Genomic DNA, 24026 nt, shown 5'->3' with positions numbered 1-24026 from the left:
CACTCGGGACAGCGCGCGTGCGTTCAGCGAAGAAGCGTGTGTCGTTTGAATACGCGCGACATTGTGTGCGGCGCATTAAATCAGAGTCCGCCCAAAGTAAATCCGCAGAAACGTAGCGCGCGCGGACGCGACAGGGACCGTTTTTCATCGCGTCGTGCCGCGTTCGATTTACGAAGCGGCACATAAAAACGCGCCGTCATAACGAACAGATGCGCGAGCAAGCGAGCGCGACTCTCTTTCTCTCTCCTTTTTTAATAAACTCTCTCGATTTTAACAAAGTGTCGCAGTACATATTAAAATGCGCCGTGTGTAAACGCGCATTATACATGCGGCTATCGCCGGCCGCGTAGGATTAAGGGCGAGATGCAGCTCGATCCATTTCTCATCGCCGCGCCTCGCCGCTGTTTCCTAACACTGAACGAGTCCCGAGCATTGTGATTACATATGCAGGCATATTTCATGTTATTATGCAAGTCGCGGGCGATAAACGCGATATATATACACGGGGGTAACTCGCCTGTAAACTGAGCGGCGCGCTCGTGAGAGAGAACTCGTTTTATTGCCGCACATTTAACTTTTATATTTCCCGGGATCTTAAAAAAAAATTATTTTTCTCCGGAACCTGCTTGTGAATATCCGCGCGCACGCGTGAGCGCACACCTGGGCGACATCTATAAACGTACGGTAGGGAGAGAAAGAGGGGGGAGGGAGGGGGTCGCACGTATGATAAATGGGAATTTAATAACTCGCGCGAAAAGGTCACAGCTGAATTGGGACGAAGCGTGTGCAGTTTCAATAAATGCCCCATTAACATAATTCAAGCAAATAACGCGGCGTAATTTCCATAACTGGAGTCAAAAAAATAACGGGCGACAGGCGGATAAAAAATAAGCATCACCGGCGTCCGCAGTGTGTCCGCAAACAGTGGACACAAATGCGGATCCATGATTTTAATAGATGCGAAAAGCACGATTTTTAGTAACGGCCGTGTGTGACGTTCACGTTTCGCGAACGGTCACGATGATCGATATCGAGTACGTGACATATTTATACCGGAGCTTCCTGCCTCACGCTATTTACATCATCCTATTTCTGTGCCATCCGGTGCACCATAAAAATCCCTGGAACTTTTATTTAAAATCCGGCGTTAAAGAGTTAAATAAAACCGCACACGACCGGCAGAGCGGCTTACACGGTACGTCGCGGTAACTCAGGAACACCGTCCGTCCGAGAAATACCCCCTGCTTTCTTAACCCGGGAATAGTCACTTGGGGTCTTTTTAGATCCCGGAGATCAGAAAATAAAGCTCACGTCGCAGTGGATTTCTTTTCTTACTGATTAGGAACCAATATATATTCTTCTGAACATCTGGAGACTTGAACTATGCAACAAGAATAGACTGTGACCCGTCTAATATAAGCCTGCAAATTGGGGTACAAAACGACCCCAGCTAACTGGTTCACGTTATAAAATTAGTTAAGTAGAATAAGAGTTCGTATTATGTAGATAAAATAATAATAAGTTTGAGTGAGATTATGTGAGATTATCCAGCGTTTTTTAATTTGGATCTAAATAACCGCAGGTGATCGTTTACGTAAAAAAGAAATAAGGTGACTATTCCCGGGTTAAGTAACACAGTTCACGTTCACGAGAGGAGAAACCCGAAATATTCGAATACTTGAACTTTGGATATCCGAAGCATTAAGGTCGTTTACACGTGCTGGTACATGCGCGCATTACACGTTGCGTTCCTTCATAAATAAACGCGGCCCGTACTCGAACTCGGATTATACGTAAACGTGGGCGTGAGGCTCTAATCTGAATACACGACGGACCTTTTAGTGCAGCTCCTCGATACACCGCCGACGACGACGACGTGCCGTCAGGCCGTGTCCGTTTTCGTCTCGACGGATGCGATTTCGGCCGAAAATTAATTTTATTCACACCGTGACGCAAAGTACAATCCCGTGTTTCCGTGCCGCGGGAGTAGACGCGCATTCCTCTTCTTTCTCTTCTCGTCTTTTCACGCGAGCGACGAAAGGTCACGCGGACGGAAATAGAAGTCTCTTGGTAACCGGTAGACAGGAGGCAATCGTGGATCCATTTTTCTCGCTTGATCTTGAAGGGGCTCGTTTGAGGAGAGATAGAGATCCTCCGGCAGGGAAAACTGTAGCGCTCCTCTCTTTCTTTCTCTCTTTTTCTCTCTTCTCGCACGGCGGCGGGTTTTGTACGTCTAATCAGGACGCATAGATATATTTCACATTAATCAGAATTAAAGACGTTCCTCCACTCGGCGGACGATCAATTTTAATTGTGCCGCGATGACGGAATGTATCTCGCGCGATTTGGGATTAATTGCTGCCCCCATAAATCGTGTGCGCGCGTGTGAATTACAACGCATCGTTAACCGGAACGGTTTGCGTAACGCGAATTCTGTGCGTAATGTCGCACGGCGATAAGAGAGACGTTACGAGGAACGACTGTGCATGACACGTTATATCAATTTATTTATTTACTTACTTATTCATTAGTAGAAATATGTAAGTCACAGCTGCGGATTGTGATCTCCCGCGAGAGGTGCGCGATAAAACGTTCGCTTTTGAAATTATTAATAATAGAGGAGAAGGTGGTCCTTCTTAATACCTCCTCTATTAGGTGGCGAGTACTATAGACTAATAAAAATCTACTTTGACGATATTGATACTTTTTAACTTTTCTTCTGAACCTTTAATTCTGCAGAATTGAATTTTAACGCTGCCCTTCATCGTCCTATTTTGACGCTGAAACGGCGAAAACGGAAATTCAAGATATTATCAAGGTCAAAATACGGGTTATATTATATTATTAGAATTGAAATTGAATCTATTTTACTATCTTAGCTCTTACTATATGTTGTAGCATTAAAGGGCCAAAATTTCGAATCGGGTGTCGCAGTCGGCTTTCGCGACGCACCTCGGTTAACTCGATCCATCCAGAAGGAAATAGACGGGGACCATCCGGGAGCGGGGGAGGGGAAAATTTGTATTCTCGGTGCTGGCCGCTTTAGCCGCATTATCGAGGGCGACGCGTGCAAGCTAGTTTATGGTTTCGATCCTGAAGGGGCAGCCCACGTCGAACTTTGGTCGGGCCCGAGCCCAAGTTAATTACTGGAATTAATGTGGTCCGACGGCGTTAATCCGCGCGCGGCACGCGAGCCAATCAAGAGGTCAGATAAGAATTAAATGGCATCGGGCCGACGCCTCGTTAGCCGTCCCGTGTCGGACATAAATTTCACGCTAAGCCCGGTTCATTCGACCGCCGGGTTCACGCCGATAGAAGGAGGGAATCTCGTGTTCGCGATCGCGGACCGCTCTACACGTCTCCACATAGCCTGTGCTACTTTGTGCACTCTTACTTTTGCGCGACACGGCGAGTGTATACATGTGTACAGACCAGGTGTTATCAATAATTTGAATATCTTCGGAATGCGAGAGAGCGGGAGGGAAAATGTGTCCGATAGGGATCGCATTGGGACAGCAATAGCTGTCACTTCGAACACCTATAAATGTAAACTTTCTTTACCTTTTCATCTAGTCCTCCTCCAGTGGCCAAGCTCGAATATTTTTGCCGTTGATTGTTGAAATATTTTAGCGTGATATACATACACGATATTGAATCGCCTTTCTATAATCTCTATTTTACATAATCAATATTTTATATAAATCTATTATAAGCTTGTAATCTTCTTTATTCACGGCTATTCTTATTTTTCGAAAATAGATTCAAGATAGCAATGATCGACGGCTCACTCGACACGGCTCACTCTGTGTACACACGTTGTGTTCCGTATTCCGCGAGCGTGAAAGCTCGTGCATAAAGTCAACGAGAGGAAGGTAGCAGCGCTTCTGCAACGAATTCGCAACCGCGAATCCGTATTCAACGGGGAAATTTGTTTTTTCGGTAACTCTCGGGAAATAAATTTTCTTACATCGGATGTACCGGGATGCGCATTTCGAAGTTCATCGAAGTGAAAGTGTTGCAACTCCCACTAACTGTGCGCATACGGACCCGACGTGCCATGTACGCGCCACCTGCATTTCTGTATGTAGATCAGCGGGGTGATTAAGGCGTGTGTGTATCAATTACCGCGAGTAGTTCGACCGCCTTACGGCCGCCGATCACTGTAATTTTCTCGCTGCCGGAGCCGCCGTCGCGCGTACAAGAGCGTCGTTGATTGCGGGCGAGACGGCGCTGGCAGGTAGTAAGGTACAGGTGGTCCGCCGGATCGATAATTATGATTTTCCTAAGTGATAGTTTTAACGTGCGCTTTAACGTTAAAATATAAACGCTCGATGATACAGCGTGCGGCCGTAACTGTGTAATTATACACGGGAAGATCCGATCTGTAACGATCCGCCGAATGGGAACTCTCATGAAAACTCCCATGGGCGGTTGATAGCGATAGAGGGGAAAACACACAGTCATAATGAAGCGCTTAGCTCCGCGATTCGATGTGATATCGATACCGCGAGTTATTACGATTTATGGCCCGGCTATCTCCTGGCCTTTACCGGCGCTAATCGGGCGCCGCCTTAATAATAACAGCTCGAAAAGCGCTTACCTCTTCTCGTAAGTGTAAGAGTTAATCCGAGTTGAAATTTCGACGCTGCTCTGTTAAGAAAATATAGGTGAGAATCAGGCAAATTATTGAGATAACACATTCGTTTTATTTTAACATTGTTCCACGTGTAATCATTATTTTATGAAAGGAAATACAATGATCAAACTCAAATATTTTTTTTAACCTCTTATTTAATCAAAACTGAAAAAAGGACATTATTCGCTTTGCCCGATCCTGCCGGGTAAAGCGAATATGGCACGCGAACAAAGCGAATTAGGATAGAAAAATTGCAGTTAATTAGCACACTCATCACAAAAGTAGCTACTAAGTCCTAAATACGATGTGCGTCCTTTGGGACATCGGGACGTCCTCAACCTAATTCAACCTATTTTTCTATCTTAATTCCTATTATCTTGTAGAATTAAAGATTTAACACACGGCCGAAATTTCTGCCTGGATTACCCCCTGACAGAATATCACCGGACAACGCGCCGCTCCCCGTTAATCCCAATCTGTACGAGTTCATTTTCTAGGGCCTCGAACGCGCCGAGCGCGTTAACCTTTAATTACAGGGCGGCTGAAGGCCCCTAAATTTATCGCTAATAACGTTGCGGCGGACGTTAAGCTCCATCGTCGCCGACGGAGATCTTCACGGGTACACGCGTGCGTATGTCACGCGCTCACGTCAAACGAACGCGCCGGCCTGCGCATATATTCGCATTGCCGCGGCTCGCCCGTTCGTTCGTTCGTTCGTTCGTTCGTGCGAGCGAGCGGCTTTCGAATATACACATCGCTTGATTATTCCGGCGTATTCCTTTCGAGTGACGCTTTAATGAAACGCGCGCGGCGGGAAAAAGAGAGAGGAAGGGGAGGGGGGGGGGCGGGGGAGGGAAGCGAGCGAGAAGAGTTCCGCACCGTAAATATATCATCGTCGTTCTCGTCGTCGTCACGTCGGAATCTCTTTGTGCGAGTCACGACCGCGAACGAAACCGAACGTCCGAAATGTGAGCGGGCATTATAGCTCTTGCCAGTCGGCGGATGATGGATCTCGAGGAACAAAAACGAAGAGGTGTTGCGTCTGTACTTGGATGCGAATACACGCGCACGCGGCGGAAAAGAATCGGGTTGAATTAATGCGACAGTGAGCAAACCGAATGTGTTTTGGTGGTTGTAGTTTATAAGTTTCGGGGAAAAATCCGAGTTTTTCCTTCATTTTTCCGCGGATCGTTCTTCGGTTTTTGTTCCAACGGTGCCAAAAATTCGTTTAGAAAAATTCATGTGTGTTTTCGGTTAAAATCCGCTAATACATTTACTTTTTGCCGTAAATAAGGCGTGATACCAAAAAAATCTGCGGGAAAATCGATAAAAACAGTTTCTTCCGAAACTTGAAAACTGAAATAAGTTTTGGTCGGAGGAAACGGAATTTCCTAAGAACCGAATTTACGGCAAGTGGAAATTCTGTCTCCTTCAACGAAGACGCATTTGGTTCTTTCATCGTCACATTAATCCCAGTGACCTTTTCTTTCCGTGTGCGATAGTCTTGAGGAATTGATGATGATTATCGTGAGTCGGTATGGAACCCTAGAAAAAAATTTAGCACCGGAGAATATAAGCTATGTGCGCATCTTTCAACCCTATAACGGCCGTCTGAGAAATAATGATAAAAATATTTATTTTATTGGATGCTGCTTTTATTGAATAGGGAAAATGAAATAAATTGACCGAATCTTACGGGAAAGAGAATTGTAATATTTAACTAGACAATGCGAGATTTTTTTAAGGAAAGTTGCAAAATAAAAGAACTTCATATTATGCCTAAAAGTTATTTGTATTTTAGAAAAAATAGTAATCTGCAGTTTAAACTGTTACCCAATTATATGGTTGTAAGCTATTTTTTTATTCTATACACTGGCGAGGGGAGGGGGATACTTTCGCATATCACATAATATTTGAAGGGAGAGTGGAAAATACCGAAATTTCACGTGATTGTTGAATGGCCCCCTAATATCGAGAAATAGAGATTCGGCGGAGCCTGCTGCGGTAGATTTTCGCGACTCGCGATTGCGCGTTTCGAACGATCTCGGACATTCGATCGGTACTGTTTCGCCGCACGTTTCATCCCTTTCCGAGTGATCGCGCGTTCAGGTCGCTTATAGGTTGCTCGGCCGTTGGTCGACGTCGTCATCGTGAGCCACGTCGAGATTGAATCGTTACACGTTTCGCCCGCGCTCGTGACTAATGCTTCCGCGGCAGACGGCCGATTGTTCCAACAAAAATGTATTATGCGGCGGCGGACCGGAGACGGTCGTAAAATATGAATCCCCGCAGTTGGGAAATTTCGCCGGAACGAGCGCTACGTGCACTGAAAAAGGGCAGCCGTTGGGACGCCAGCGAGCGAGCGGGCGAACGAACGGACGGTGGCTTGTTATAAAAGTTCCTCCTCCTCGCGTAGCGCAATACCGGAGAGTGGGGTATCCGTTTTCGAGCTCGAAACTGCGGCCACAATTAAATTGCTCCTTCTTGCGCACTCTTTTGTCTCGGCGACGACCGTGCGGATTCACTTTGCCGTTCCTCTTCGCGATTCGGATAGCTCGCGCAAACGGATAGGGCGCCCTCCCCCGAGAGAGTCTCACCCTTTTTCATTCGCCTTTCTCTCTCCCTTCTCTCTCTCTCTCTCTCTTTCTTCCTCTCCACAGCTCTCCCTCTGCAACTTCCACACGAATGCACGGACAGCCAAACGACGAGTCCGAGTTCGGTGACTAATATTGGAATATCCGCCGATATCGGCCGTTACCATGCACTGTACATCGCTATTGTACTACGTGACCGCTCCTAGTCTAGTCGAAAACGGACGTTGGCTTCTTCGCTCAGATTACGATCGATACCGCTTTCTGACGCGGTTCTGTTTAGCGGCTCGTCACGGAGTCCTCCTCGAGACGGACTAATTATTATACGACGATCCGATAAGCAAAACTTACACCGTAAGCTCACGATGCCTCCGCACAGTTCCGGTCTCGTACCCTCCTCAGTTCTTAAGGATGTATCACTCATATCTCGAAATAATGAAAAAATCGGGAAAAAATTACACAAACCGACAACTACGTTGCATTTAAAATTGACACGAAACAATTTGACAACAATAAATTTAATAGTGGTAGTAGTAAATTTAATAATAGTAGTAGTAGCAGACAATAGTAAATCCCTTCTTAAATTTTAATTTAATAAATTGCTTAGATTTGTTAAATCGTTAAATGAATATATCGGGCCACGAAGAACTAAGCATGGTTAGTATCATATTGAATAAACCAACTTCTTACATCGTCACATGAGTTTACTCAAATTAAGATCCAAACATTTCGGTCACATTTGATATCTCCTTGATCTTCTTCCACACATCGTCGATCTTAAACTCGAAAACTATACGTCGTTGAAACGAGACAGTATATTCTCTTTTCCTCGTCACTGACGATACAGACAGACCGAAGGAGAGATCTCGAGTTTTCGGTACTCTCATTTTCCAAGCCAGATTTCCCGACGATCTTGAAACTCATACTCGGGTTTAAATCGAGCAGCGAGGTTAACGTTCACGCTTCCCGTTCCATTCTCCTCAGACGCAGGCTCAGAGACCGTAAACAACGTGTGGAAAAACAACGTTAGCTTTCGGGGGGGGGTGGAACTCGACTTGGGCCGCGCGCTACACGACAGCCACCGCGACATCCGAGGGGGAACGTTCCCTCGAGCCCCGGCATTAATTTTCCACGGGGTCGGAACCGTCCCATTGTTATCTATCGGTAAGGGCCGAGGCGCTATATCTCAGCGGGCGGGACAAATCACCACGTGGCTCGCCGCCACTATTTCTCCCGTTAAAGTCTCTGACCGGCGCTACATGTATAATAGATTCTTCCACCAGCAGCCCCTAATAACTCGAGCTTCTTTACGAGAGCGATCCTCGCTGCTTACAGATATGCCTGCTGGGCCTCGTCGTGAGCGACAACAGCACGATCGGCGATCACTCGATCACTGAGGACGTCTCGGAGATCAGCAACACCGGCAACGATTTCGCCGTTGACGCCGTAGATCAGGTAAAAACGCTTTTTCCTCNTTTTCCCCCCCCCCCCCCCCGCTTTCCGCCTTTCGTCGCCCGCTCGCTCGCCCTCGCGGGCGATCGCAATCGCTTTACTCCCGGCGTGACGTATGCGGTCGAGCTTTCAAAGCCGGCTCGGGAGGTAATCCTTCGTCCACTATCGGGTCGGAAAGTTCGGAGAATCGCGGTCATGGTTCGCCGGTAAAAGGCGAAAACGAGCGTTCGATCCCGCGACTCGAATGACGTGTCTACTCGAATGTACAAGTGCCAACCGCACACGAGAGACGGACCAACGCGGCGGCGACGACGACGACGTACACAAATGGGGGAAGAGAGAGAGAGAGAGAGAAAGTCGAGCGAGAGGGCTGAAGGAAATGTCACCGAAAGCTCGGCGAAAAATAAACACCTTTATTCACGCCGGCCGCGGACGGAAATGGGTCGCAGAAATCGGACAACTGTGTTGTGTCGCGCGCGTCCGCAAAGCCCGTGTCCTGCTTTTACCTCGCTCCGGCCCGCGTCTCACTCGGTCTCATCTCGCAGCTAGGTAACTCGCAGGGGAGTTTTACGCGTCTCTCTTCGCCACCCGGCGAAGAATGTTTAAGTTTACGACCGTCTCTCTCTTTCTCTCTCTACGACGTCTCACCGGGCGGATTTCCTTCCCTCGGTCGTCCTCGTTCCTTCTCCCTGGCCGATGTTCCTCCTCCTCGAGACGCGTTTAAACGCCGACGGGATCGGGAAGAGTCGCGCTTCCTGTTGTTTCCTGCGAACGGACCGTCGCTTATCACGCATGACGTGACATCGGGGTCGCGCGACACCGAGAGACGAAGAGGCTGCGTCGCCGGCGAGATTTACGATCTCGCGAGACTTAGCCGCCCCGAAACGCCGCGGTCAAACGTCTCGTTCTTCAAAATTTCACGCTCCATATCGCGCCGGAAATTCCTCCCGCCGAGTTTCACCCTTTCCATGAGAACGATAAGTACTTGTTCGTAGTCGGTGGCCTCCGGGCACGTCAACGTCCGGGTAATCGATGTTGGAGATCGCGTCACGCCTGAAATCGAAAATTACCTATTCCTATTTCAAAAACACACCTTAGCTGCCTTTTAGCTGGATTTTAGCTCCGATAGCTAATTCGTTCTCCGAGTGTCGCGGGAAGCTTTCAATCAATGAACGCACTGCAAAAGCAGCAAGTAAACGTCCGAAAAGCAATCTTCCAGATCAGTCTGAACGCTTCAGCGGGATATAACCAGCTTCCTCCCGGTTCACTGGAAACTTCCCTGATCTCTTCCTTTTCGATCGGGTGGGGGTATTTTTTCCTCCACTTTCGGGAAGATCGGAAAGATCTGCGCGCGCGCGCGCGGTCGGTCTCAAAACTTCTCGCTCATGAGCTCCCGCGAGTTCGCAGTTTCTCCTCTTCCAGCACGAGTAAAATTTTACAATAAAGAAAATTAAAGTTTTACGTGCGTGCGATTTGCGTTACGTATATGAGGGCTGGGAAGGAGGTCGAGCCGAGCGAGTCACATTCGCTTAAAGTTACGAGAAAGATTTATGCCGGGATGAATTAACAAAGTTGGAGCATTACCTTGACAGAACTCGGGGAAATCGTAAAATTTTTTGTAACGCGAGACCTCGGCGCGCTACAAAGAGGAACCCGAGCGTCCTTCGTCGAGGGAAAAGTATAACGAGATCGCTGAAACGGATCTTCGACGGCCTTTTTGATTCGCCTTACGAGCGATTCTCGCCGTGATCGTCCCTCGATTCTACCGAGACTCGTGTGCGCGACTCGAAAAAGAAAGAGAGAAAGAGAGAGAGAGAGAGAGAGAGGGAGGTCACACGGTGACGATCGCTTCTTCAGCGTTAACGCCGGCCGGATGAAATATTGAAGTCGGAGGACGGGCTCCGAACGAGTTTCATTGGCCGGCCGGTAGAGTAGCGGAATAGTTAAAACGGGATATGCTTTTCCGCTGCGCCGAGCTCCTCAATTACGTCCGACCGCATGTGACTCCTGATGGCCCCCGCTCGCCGTGGGTTCCGGCCTGCGTAATAGTTAAACAGGGCATCGCCCACGTATCTAGCTGGACCAGCCTGCATTTCCAACGTATCAGCGTGCGCGTGTGTGTGCGGAGATTAGTCTGGAAAGTGCATCGCAGTCGCGCGTGTTCAATCTTCCTCGCGTATAATCATCGTGGGGCGCTTTTGCATACGCCTTTTTAACAGCCGCTCATACTAAGTCNATATATAGATAAATAAATGATTTTCCCGACGAAGCGAAAAGTTCTATCCATCGGCTGTAAATGCGACCCGCCCGATATTCGCCGATTGAAGCTTCCTCCAGCGCCGTATCGCGATGCCTCCCGCGGAGAAATAAGATTTAACGTTATCCCAAGTGATCCGTGAGCGCGGCGAGAAAAACTTTAGGGGCGGTGAGAATAGCGCGGCCGAAGAACGCGAGCCGTGTGTGTGGTGCGCCACGCAACTCGCTCGTTCCATCCCGCCGTTATCATTCCGCCACGCGACGTTAGGATGCAGCAGCCCTGCGAATGCACTCCGCCTCGCCGTTTTCTAATGTTGTTGAATCGTTTCTACACGCCGATTACGTCTCGCTCTCCGCGCGGCGAGCGGGAATCCCCGGCGGCGTACAGTACGTGTAAATTGGCCCGACGCACTTCGTAAATTCCGGCTGTCTCTGTGCCGGAGTAATCGCAATCTTACGGGGAACGCGAGGGGATAAGCGCTGAATTTCATCGCGCGGGGCCTCCTCCCTTCCCTCCGAATAAGAGAAAAATATCTGCCGCGTAACCACTCACACACACACACACACACACATCGCCGTTACAGAAACGTACTTATGGAAGTTCTATTTCGAAGTCCGAAGCGATTTCCGCAGGCGAACTTTCACGCTATTTTGGAACGATTCAGCGTACACGAGTAACCTGTGTCTGTATGTGTGTATGCGTGTGCCTATGTGTGTTCATACCGCGAAAGTTTATAGAAGTATCCTCGACAGCTACCTGGGATTTTTATTAAAAATACGTTCCCGTCGCGCGAATATCTACGGAAGTATCGCGAGATGCGCGCGCGCGCACGACCGATGCTTTGTTTGTACGGAGTCGCGCTTTATTTTCGTTCGGGAAGCACCGCGCGACGCCTTTGAAATAGAGAGTAGCGGGAGAATGTTCTATCAAAATTCCGTCAACTCCTCGAACTACTTTCGAGTGATACTCGGGAGAGGGGGGGGGGCTCTTTTCCTCGGCGGGAGNTTTTTTTTTTTTTTTTTTTTTTTACGATGTTCGGAGTAAGATTATCCGCTAACGTTGTCGCGGAGAAAAATTGCCCCCCCCCCCTCTCCCCCCGTCGCGATCACACACCGACGATATTGCAATATCTTCGGCACGATATTAGAACTTTGGGGAGGCTCTTTACGGTGCGGGACCGATGTGCGGGGGATGCAAGTGCTTGAAACTTTCGTCGACGATGAGACCTAACGATCTCAGGAGAAGCCCAAGCACAGCGTTAAGCGCGAAAGTCCACGAACACGTTTATGAATAAACGTTAAATTTGCCCCGGCAAACGATGTTTCGTTTTTTTTTTTTCTGCACAAACAACCGGAGAAGGAAAAAGCTCGATCCGCTACTTACTTACTTTGTAAAAACAGATTTTCCCGCGAACCGGACGGTCTTCTTTAAATTTGTCTTGAATTATTAAAGCTTCAGTTTAACGTTTCCAGCCTCTTAATTTCCTGGAGTGATAACTCACTCGAAAAGTAGAGTGACAGCCAAGTCATTCGAATTCGAGTGATCTTTCACTCGCACAGAGCGAATTCTCCACGTTGGGATGTGTTTTCACTCGAATCTGAACAGCGAATCTGATGTATTTCACTATCACGGGAAGAAATACGGTCTGATCGATTGAAACATTCGCTCGTACGGAGTCAGAATCCGTTCTAAGCTTGAATGTAAGATTCACTCTTGCGATTTCGAGCGGCAGGGTTTTCATTATCGCTCCGAGCGAAAATATTGTCTCTTTTCGTTTATTTTGAATGAAATTCCACTCCGAGAAATTTATAGAGCACCATCAACGTAACGGAGCAAATCTTACAAGGAAACATATCGAAATGTTCCCTTTTGATTCCGATTTTAGATCACTTTAGATATGTTATACAGCGACTGAGAATAAGAGATACGTATTTTTTATATGTTTTTATATGTTTTATATGTGCCTTCTTGTATATTTATGAGTTGAAGCACACGATATTTCGTTCATTGTATATCTATTTTTTTTTACTGTAATACATTTAACATTTATAATCATTATATAATATTTAATAATTTTAATAATCGCGAATAAATAATATAAGCCTTTTGTACTTATTTCCGACGTACCGATTTCCGATTGTTCAGCGGAACCTTTAGTTAGCGTTTTATTAATTTAGATAATATTTATGAGATAATACTATAATTTAGATAATATTAATATTTATGCTTTTAAATCTCCTTGTCGAATCTCTCTCAGTAAGAAAAAGATTTTCGTTGGTATACTTTCGCGGGATGCTCTTTCACTGTTCGCGCGGTGCGATCGTCGGACGACGATTAAACCGACGAGCTCCGTGCGTTCGTAATTCGTCACCGAGGGGGGATCGACCGCGAGAGTCCGTAAAGCACGATCGCGTCCAGGGAAAAATGCGCGAGCAGTTTTACGGCGCGACCGCTGGCACCACCGGCGCCATTGCTACGTATCTGAGTCGCGACTGTCTCTCTCCTCACGACTAGAGAGACCACGACACTTTTATTCCGGATGTCATTTTGCCTCCGACAACCGGAAGCCGTCGGTTGCGCGTAAAACTTGCAAGCTTGCCAGGGGTTCCTTGTTATCGCGACCTCCCCCGCTCGTTTCGCGTTCTCGTCTGAAGACGCGCGCACCTGATAGGCTGGGAACCACTGATCTCGCACGCACACGGCAACCTCGACAATTCTCTTCTACCCTTGCTTTTACAGTTATTTTGTTTTTCCTCGCGGGTGTAAACCGCGCGCGCATTCCCCGCTCTCCCCCGCGCGTACTACTCGCGGGGAGTTAATCCGCGATCGAACGAACTAATGGCGCGTTCGGGGGCGGAAGAATCCGTAGGAGGAGCTCTCTTTCTTTCTTTCCCTCTCTTTCTTTCTCCTCCTCTCTTTATCTCCTTCTTTCTCTCCTGTCGAAATACAAATTACATTTCGCAAAATTGAGTGGCTCCTTTTTTCCCTCCTTTAAGATTAATGACCACGCTCGGCTTCTTTCCTCTGAAGATGCTATCTCCACGGAGGTAGAAATTCTGCAGTGTTGCGAGATGAGCATGACGACATATATATACAGGATGTCTCATTTTAATGGAAACAGTGGAAAGTCTTGAAAACGAAGCATTCGACAAAATTAAGTGTTTCGGACAAAAGTTGTGGGGTTTGGAAGGAGACATGAGTTGGTGACTTTAATTTTGTTGTATAGCCAATAATTCAAGGCCATTTCGGGATCAACTTTTTCTAGATAATATTCGATCGCAAATGAGGTGACCGTTCTTAATTTTTCATTTGAAGTGAGTTTGCTTCAACCATAACCTTCAAAACGGTGTCTTCGATAACCGTTAACGCGTGACCGCGAAGCAAATTTTCCAGGTGTGTATCATCAAACTGAAGCTTTTGAAACCAACGCTTAGTGGTCCGCTCACTCGCATTATCTTTGCCGAGAGCGGGAATTTGTATTACGTGTTGCTTCAGGCTGCACTATCAACCGAGTTCGAACTCGTACGTCGTAAGAAAATTATAAAAATTTCGATCTTATCCTATGGGACACCCTATATATACGGTATAATAAACAGTTCGATCGTATAATTACTACTACGAGCCAAACTCTCATATTTACTTATTATCCGCTCATCTCGCTGAAACGCACACGAGCGCCTCTTCGTCGGAGTAAATCCGAGTTTTCAAGAGAGAGCGAGAGAGGATAATGCAAGCTTTTCCATTCCGAGGCGAAGCCGAGCGGAGTCCTCGCCGTTTTCACGCACAGGCTGATTCCGCGATTAATCTCGAGCGCGTTCCGCGGTTAACGATAGCCCCTTATCTTTCGCGAGATGCTCACCGATAGCCGAGGGGCTCCGGCAGATAAGGGAAATAAGGTCATATTCCGCACAGGAGATATCGTGCGCGATGTACGTATCGCATATTTGCCCGGGATATTTCACTGTTCGCCCAGTGATTACATCGCGATGGCGGCGGCGGCGGCGAGCGTAAAACCAACTTTGCGGATGGGGATTCCGCGCTATAAGGCGAATCCGAAAAGCAAATTAGGATGTCGCGGCGATATATCGAAATATCGTTTGTCTCTTCGGCGTACGTGTGTTCTTGGTAGTTTTGCCCCTACCCCCTCACTACCCACTCACGCGAATTTCCGATGCGTACGTGGTCGTGCACGTCGCGGGGTTTCGCTGAGCGCGGGCAAATTGCTTCGGAGAGACGAACTCCTCTTCCTCCTGGTAACTCCTTTCTCTCTCTCTCTCTCCTTCTCGGCGAGATGCGTCCTCAAGATTGTGGACCGATAAACCCTGGATTATTGTTCGCGGGAATAGCGCATCGATTAGAAGACGCGTTTACGCGATCTGTCCACTCGATGATAATCGATATGATGCCTGATCTGTCGTTTGATTTAAATTCGTTATCGACCCCATGACTCTGGTAAGTTGAATTTCGCATTAAGTGCTTAAAAATGCTTAAGCTGACGAAAAAGTGGATTTTACAACAATTGGATTTTACAACAATTAAATTTGAAGGCTCGCTATATCGAATTTTTATTTTACAATTCACCATTGAAAAAAGCGACCTCAAAAACCCCAAAATAAAACATTTCAAAATTTTTGTGAAGCTTTTACATCTTTTTTCAATTTTCGATCCGCCGTATATCTTATCGTGAATTTTGAATTTTAAAATTCACCATCGAATAGAGCGAGCCTAAAATATCCGTGAATACGCAATTTTAGAAATATTAAACTACCAGAAATATCAGTATTGAGGTTCCGCTGGTTTGGGCTACTTTTTGTGAACGTAATATTGCGTTTCCGCCAGTCGAGGGGTTAATTGTGCGCAAAAGTTCCGGTCCCTTAATTATATACAAATAAAATTTTGACTACTTCGTAAACTTGCACGACAAATGTATTAGGTGTGTGCAAAAGTTTCAGTCTTTCTTATCGGCAATTTATTGCCTTATTTTCATACAGCCAAAAAAGACTGAAACCTTCGTATAATATACGCTCAATGTATATACGCGCATGTTACACATTTCCGGCATTGTGAAGTTAATACCGCGTAATTCTAATTGAAAAGTCAGTATCGAATTTCGGCAAATTCAGCGATTAATTCGCGCGGAATGCGGAAGAGCAGCGCGCTCGCTCGGCGAATCTACTCGATTCGCGGCGGGCGAGCTCGGATGCCTTTCTAAGAGAGGCATATCTCTCTCGTCTCTCGTCTTTCGGGGTGCATGAGGTTCATTGTGCGCTCGGTAGACAACGCCATCCAGCCCGTAGCCGAAACCCCCGTGCCAACCCTTCATCTTCTAAGGAGTATAGTCGAGCTTTTATAAGAAAACGCGGCGGGATAACCCACGGAACGTGCTCGCTCGCACATACACTCGACCTCTCTGCGGACTTTATGAATCCTTCTTCATATACATCTGACTTGAAATGCGCCGCTCCCGAGGACGTATTATATGCAGAGAGAGANGGGGGGGGGGGGAGTTTGAAACGAGAAACATTAAACCCTCTCCTCTCGGAACACAATTCCACGCACAATCAACGCAATGAAGAAGCATAGATTTTCATACGGCTTTATTTCCGCGCGCGTACGCGCTCGCACGCGACGGAAAAAAAATGTGATAAATTGAAATCGCAGGTTGCAATCGGTAAATTTCGCGATGTAAACAATTTTGCGGGGGGAGAATTGGCTGGACGGGAAAAACGGTTTTAATTGGGAACTGAAATTTTTGCACTCGTTATATCCCCTTTGAAAATGTATTTCCAAATGTGAACGCAGTTTACACAGGGTGTGGCATTTAAATTGAGACGCCTCACATTAAACCTAAACACTTGGTTACTTGAATCACTTTCCTGTCATTTTACAAAAATGATAGGTTTTTTATTATCCTTCTTGCATATAAATACTATTGTACGACCGAAATCACCTTTGCGGCATCGGTTCTAATCGACATATTGTGACTCGATCAGTTCCGATTTACGTCGAGACTCTTTTTCAATTTCGAACGAAACCGAAACTGAACCGAAACCTTTATTTTTGGTCAAAAACAGCTGTAACCGAAATTAAAGCCGAGATTTCAGTCGGACACTAACAAATATATTGAAAAAAGTTGAATATATAATAAAAAGCTCATGAAAAAGCTTGTGAAAAATTTTTTTTTAATTTATCTATATTTATCTTTTTCATTATTTATATTAACATCCTATTTGCTCAGATTCTCGATTTGACGTCAAGTTGATAAAATATGTGTATCCTTTTAACAGTTGTATATTTGGCCTTAATCACTAATGTTACATATTTTCAGATGTACGTGCTAACATGACTGACGATTACTCATTCAATATTTCAATTTTAAACTACAGTTTTTTCCTTAACATTTGAAACCGTTTCACATATTTATATCCTCGTCCCCAAACGTTTCGCTCCCTCTTTTTGTACTCACCTTGTGACGCATAACTAATTTTATCCTACACGCTATTTTATATATATCGCAGAGCACCGTGTGCGAATTATTAATATATTTATGTAAAAATATAAGCGAGCAACCTTGGCTTGGGATGGACGCGAGGGACCATAAGAGATCCATTCGAGGGTGAATAATAGATGGCAAGGACGATAATTACTGCTACGCCCTAATTAAATTTTCTTGACCGTATTAACAATTGAGTCGGTTTGTTCGATTTCCCGCGGAATAGCGCAGCCGCGTGTAATTGACTGCTGATAAATTATTTTTAGCGCTATATTGTGGATTACCCGCAGTTATACGCCCTTATACCTCGTGATCCACATTCGGACGGACATAAATAGTCCGCCGCTGTCAAATTAATCAATTTGCCTCGTACAAATTTAAACGCGGATTATTAGCAAACTTCCGGCTGCGGTGTGCCTACGTTTCACGCAAATTAGCGATTCTGATATTTTCCATGCCGCGTGACGTCTTCGTAATGCATTACTGTCACCCCGATGCAGCACGATTTCGCCGTTTATTCGTACTAATAATACGCAAACACGATAATAAATAACGCTAATTACAACGTGACAGAAGTTACACAACTTATTTCGACTCTCGGCAATATTTCATGCTTATTAATGAACGCGTGTCTTTTTTACAGTCAGTCCCGCGCATTTCATGCGCGCTTCGTAGAAGACTACCAATATATTATAACGAACATTTACTTCTTTGCGTGTAAATTAATTATGAACGATCCTAATTCGATTTTTAGAAATTCGATTTCTTTTCTCCAAATATCAATTTTTTTTTTATCGATTCTTTTTTGCACGATTTCGGCACGAATCAATTCTTTCGATAAAAAATGGATGCTCGATCTGATGATATGCTTGCTCATCAATGATCAGTAAGTGATGATGAGTTTGGCTGTAAGCAAAAGTTACTATCGACCTAGGATTTTATATATTATATTACATACATTATAGATATATTATACTTATAAAATAAGAAGAAGCGTGTTGTATAGAAAATCGATTCTCCTAGTCATAGACTTTTTCAGTAAATCGATTCTAATTACTCCAATACAAGATTGATTCAGAAATCGATTTTTTTCCAAAAGATCGCCCATCACTGGTGTGAATCTTCTCGCGTGTCGCGGCAAACGAAAGCGGCTTTGCTAAACGTCCGAGGAATTGCTGATACTTGCTCGTGCGTGCCGTTACAATGAGCATCTGAATCTCTTTCTTCGTGCGATGGAGCACGGAGGAATGTCACACCGCCGCTTGTAGTGGCACTCGCCGGCCGGGTGAAGAGGGTAGAAAACCGTCGACGTGGCACACACATCCACGCGAGCCTATACCTCATGGCTCGGTCTTAACGGCCTAATTGCATTTAACGGGTGCTCAGTTTCGAAGGTATCGCACCACGACTCTATGTTATCGTGGGACTCGACGGCTGTTCGCCGCCTACACGTAACTTAACGACTCGCTCGTTTGAAGGGAGCTCGAGAATATAAACGACTCGAAATTAGCGTAACCGATACTAACGACTCGTATCTCGGGTAACGGCATGTAAGATACATGATTTTCCGGCGTGCGTTCGCAAAATGCCGCTCGGGAAGACACGAGAGACACATTTATGCGGAAATATACGACGAGCTATCGTAATATCGCGCAGCTCGCGGCAAGCTTCGTACGCGAACTGGAAAATATTCGTCTGAAAGCTAGCAGTCTTCCTCATCCTCTTATTTTCCTTTCTTTTTGATTGTTATATTACCGTGCCGATATGTAACATGGCCGGTTTTCAGAGGTCTCGCACGAAATTCGAGAATTAATTTTTTAAGACTCGCCTCCTCTCATCTCCAGCGGCCGTAAACTTTCGGCGAAAGATAATCAACGTTAAAGCTGTTTCTCTTTCACAAATCGAATTTATAGCCAAGGAACATTTACATTTTTTGAAAAGAAAGTTCACGGGAAGATTGAGGCAATTTCCGAAACTTGTAAAAATGTTCAAGTGTATCCAATTTAACTTCACACTCGAGAGATAATATTTATCGCTTTAGTTCCCGAAGGGGCAGATGTTGGGGAAACACGCTCCGGGAACGAAGCGGGAGCGCACGCGGTGAAGATGACCGCGATTTTTCGGAATTTAGGCCGCGAGATTTTGGCCCATTTGGCGAGATGCGGGACATGATCGCCCGCCATACGTATCCGCGGAATACCGAGTGACATTAAAGAAGATAAACAGGCCGAGAATCTCGGCCTCATTCATAATTCATGCCGCTAATTTCTCAAGGTGGCGTGCACTCTGCGTTATTGCATTATCCGGAAAATCCTTGAATAATTCTCAACCGGCGAACTCTCGGCGCGAACTTTCGCCCGCTTTATCCGTCATCGCCGCCCGCGCGAAGCCGTCACGCCGTTGTTCCGATTGCAACCGCGCGCGAAAGCGTACGCAGGTGCACACACACATACGTCGCTTTACCGTCGTTCCACCTTTTGTCCGTACGTTGAAACAACTCGGAGCGGATCGGAGGGAAAACAAATTAAATTGTTTCCCGGAAGCATTAACACTCGGCTCACCCATGTCATCTTCGGTTTTCAAGCGGGCGTGAATTGAAATAGAATTGAAGTGGAATTCATTGACATGACGATTACGCGGTTTCCAAGCGCATTGAATTCAAGACCCGAAGTAATCGATTAAATTCACCGAGCGATTCCAGATTGTTCCCGTAATTATGCATTTATATATTACAATTATGCATAAGTCCAGAAAACTGACCGACAGTCAGTTGATTTGACCGATTCGGGTTCTCGTCGGTTAATTGGTTAACGTCACGCTAAGCGGATGTTTAATTAAACAATTTCGGGTCGCACTTCGCTCTCTGAAGAAGTGAATTGGAACGTTCACGAAACGTCAGAAACAAATCCATGGAGGACGTGGCGCTAACTCGGAGCCGAATCAAGTAATTACTTTACAGAAATATTTCGCCGTTTTTAGCCGGCGAAAATTGTTAATTTTAGTAGTGAAAATGTGCATTCTGTTGAGCGAGTGTGACCCAGTTTTTAGGTCGGGAAGAAGCATTTTTCCATAATAAGGAATGATCATAGCGGATTATGTATTAGATAAAAACGGGAAAACGAGGCGGCGAGGTATCTCGCGATCGGTCTGAAAATTTTCATTAGCCGCATCCAGCCGGTTAATGATATTTCGATGCCGCGGCGGCGGCACTCCCAGCGGCAGCTGTAGGCAGGCACAGCCGCGATCTAATAATTTCGCGAATCATACGGTGGCCAAGCGACGGAATAATTGAAATTCCGCTCTAGATACCCGTATCAATTGGATGTGAACATTTGTTAATTTAACGCCACTCGCTGTACATCGGCGATGCGCGTCGGCGATATCCATTTTCCTTGTATTTACCGGAGGGCAGGGAGAGAGAGAGAGAGAGAGGGGGAGAGGGAGGGAGGATGACAGGGAGAATACGAGGGGAGTCTAAGGTCCGAATAAATATTTCCCGGTTTGCAATCGGGCCAATATCCGTTAATCGGAAACCGATGCCATTATCTGTTCTCGCGCGAAATTGATTGCGATACTAGATAAACAAAAGCGCTACGCTTTAAAGAGGATTTTGTCCCCCGGTCGGTACGAGTAAATTTGCCCGTTCGTAGTCGCGGTGGCGCTGTAATATTCATAAAGCAGATGCTTTAATGCGAATTACGTCGTTTGTTATCGACCGGAGCGCGTTAATACCCCTGGCGCGCACAACATTACAGCTTTTTTTCAGCTGCCCACGTGTACTCGAATAAAATGAACACGGCCGTACATTCCACGCACGCGGAGTCGTTCATTCGGCAGAACTCGTTCGTTCGTTCGTTCCACTCGTCCGAAATACTGAAAATGCGCTTCGCGCATAACCGCTTCGCCTTTCGAAACACACGTACGACGAACGTTTTTTTTTTCCGTTTATCGGGAAACGAGTAAAGTAATTTGAAACGAGTGATTTAATTTTTTTGACAAATGATGAACTGCACAGTGAACGTCTATAAACGGCTAATACCGGGCAAATCATTGAAAATATCCGCCTTATTGGACGACCGTCCAAAGTAAAAGTGGAAAAAAAGACTGTAAAAGTACGCGATGTAACAAACAGAACGCCGCGTTTGCTCACACGGCAGCAGAAAATTGGACTGTTTCATTGTTTCACGAGAACTTTTTGTACGTTCTCACCGCAATCCGGACATCTTGCGCCGATTTATAACCATTGATGAAACGTGGGTCCACCTCTATACTCCGGAAACAAAGGAACAAAGCAGTGAACTAACAGAGATTGTCCACCATCGAGAAAAGCAAAAACGGCTTTGTCAGCAGTCAAATTATAGCGATTGTTTTTTTGGGGGGATTCACATAGAATAATCTTCATCGACTATTTAAGAAATTTTCGTCCGATTCCGGGATAATCGCTATTCTAAGTGGTTATTTTGAGAACTTGGATTCATCGAGCTACAAAAAAAGACATGCTTCGAGATGCTGTTTTGAGATATCGTTGGAATAAGTATATCGACTTATCAGAAGATTATATTCAGTCATATTAATCAATCACTCAAATCATCTTTTGTGATTTTTTCTCGACAAGTTGCTAAAAAATTCACTATCGTTTAAAATGGGTCACTTTTAATTTGTAAAATATAATTTAATTTGTAAAATATAAACGTTCCATATATATTTTTACCGTCTCTTAACAAAATTGCTCCGAAAGCGTAATGTGTTACATATACTTGTGTTATATCATTCATACCTTTAGTCCTTTTTGACATGAATTTTTAAACCGTTCTGTGAAAATTCGCTATGTTATTAAGTTATCTAAAGGTAAAACATATTTATATATTATTCAGTTTTCAGTTTTTTGTATAATAAATGTAGCTTAAAAGTTCATAACCAAGAAGGACCAAAAACATAAACGACACAACACGATTTCGGAGCAGTTTTATTAGGAAAGACAACAAAACAATATATATAGAGTGCCTATATCTTACAAATTTAACGGTAGCTCAAGGAAAAAGTGATTATAATGACTCATCTTAGGCGAATTTTTTTTTAACGCTCAACATGCTGGAAAGGTAAAAATAAACTTTTTCGTTTAAACGGCCTTAGTTATTCTCAGAATTTGATAAAAAAGTCCCACTTTTAATGACTATTTCTGTTCTGAGTAATCATTTTTTGTCACCTTTTCTGTCAAGAAGCAGTCACTATTTCACTTTTTTGTTCCGGTAACTGGATGGTAGCGATCTAATTATGTTAAAAAATAAAATTGTTTTACTCAGAAACATTGTATTTTCTTCGTTGGGCCATATGTTTTTTGAACGGTCCTCGTATTTCGGACACGTAGCTCTCTCTCTCTCTCTCTCTCTTCCTCCCCGCAAATTTCGGAGAGAGCTAAAGCTCCTCCGTATCGCCGGATATTGAAACGCTTCCGTTCTGACGGACTACATCGTCTATTCAACTAATTTTCGGTTATTGCGATCAACTCACCGTGGGTTATTGTAAATTAATTCACCTTGCAGCTCGCAAGCTCGCTGTGTATACACGGATATGGCGCCGCAATGGGCGTACGCCTCGTCAATTTTTCAGATACGGCGCAAGCACGGAGCCATTATTTCGCAACTTCGTTAAAACTCGTCGAATTAACCGCGCGGTGTAGTACGGTTAAGCGCGTAAACCTCTGTGAATCGCACTCTCAACTTTGGAGTCTAAAGCGCTTTGCGAGAGCAGGTCTCTCTCTCTCTCTCTCTCTCTCTCATTCTCTCCCTCAAAAATGGAACTCGCTCAGCCGCGAACTCATGTTTCGCGCGAGTTTCGTAAACATTTCGTTTCGCCGGAAACAACCTCGCAATTGGATCCCCGTTGTTCCTAACCGTCTTGCAATTTCTTAACCTACCGGGATGGATAATCGCGAACGAGGCGCGCGCGTACCACAGCGTGGTGGTGAGTTAGAAATCGGAGTACTTTGTTTCCCACGGCGCAATATAACCGGCTCGCTAGCCCGCCGGCTCGCGCAATAACAAAGCCCCGGCCATAAGTCGCGCGGGACGTAATCGCGCGAGGATCGTTGTGTCTTATAAAACTTTTGCAATTTTGAGGGAGGTGTGACTGACGTGTAATAACCTCCGCGTGCCGCCGCCACTTCCTTCTCCGTCTCGCCGACGAAGGTGATGGCGAGAAGCTACGGACGCGATTTCCACCTCCGACACGCGCTCACCAACTCCTGGGCATCGACTCGCGAGTCCCGTTCACAAATTAACTCGGAAGCCTGCTCTCTTGTCTTTTTTTTTTTTATATTTTGTTCCCTCCTTCCCCCTCACATCGGGACGCGAGGATTCGCGCGGGACAAGTGGAATTTGCCGTTCCGCTGTTCTCCCCGTCGACGTCTCACCCTCATCCTCTCTTTCCCTTTCGCGTGGGCGAGCGTCGTTTCGCGTTACGCGGCGCATCACGACGGTACGCAAAAATAATAATCGCGTATCGGAACGGCGCGCTGCCCGGCTTGAAAGTGAATTGGGATTAGGTTCATAACGCGCGCGTAAACACAGCATTCAGCATTGATGTGCCCGTATGTGC

The 24026-nt window shown here is 45.7% G+C and overlaps 1 protein-coding gene across 4 annotated transcripts in view; it reads left to right on the top strand.

Moving 5' to 3' along the window:
* The window catches only part of LOC106741043 (ADAMTS-like protein 3), a 236339-nt gene that overhangs the window by 113632 nt on the left and 98681 nt on the right, over positions 1-24026 (top strand). For all 4 annotated transcript variants that reach the window (XM_014612608.1, XM_014612609.1, XM_014612607.1 and 1 more), the window contains exon 2: positions 8563-8682. In XM_014612608.1, coding sequence (XP_014468094.1) covers positions 8563-8682 — 120 coding nt within the window. The remainder of the gene's footprint in view (positions 1-8562; positions 8683-24026) is intronic.

Source organism: Dinoponera quadriceps, unplaced genomic scaffold, assembly GCF_001313825.1.
Source record: "Dinoponera quadriceps isolate SergipeBrazil2010 unplaced genomic scaffold, ASM131382v1 scaffold367, whole genome shotgun sequence".
Taxonomy (NCBI): Eukaryota; Metazoa; Arthropoda; class Insecta; order Hymenoptera; family Formicidae; genus Dinoponera; species Dinoponera quadriceps.
Note: the sequence above shows the minus strand (reverse complement) of the source record. Positions and strands in the feature narration are given on the sequence as shown.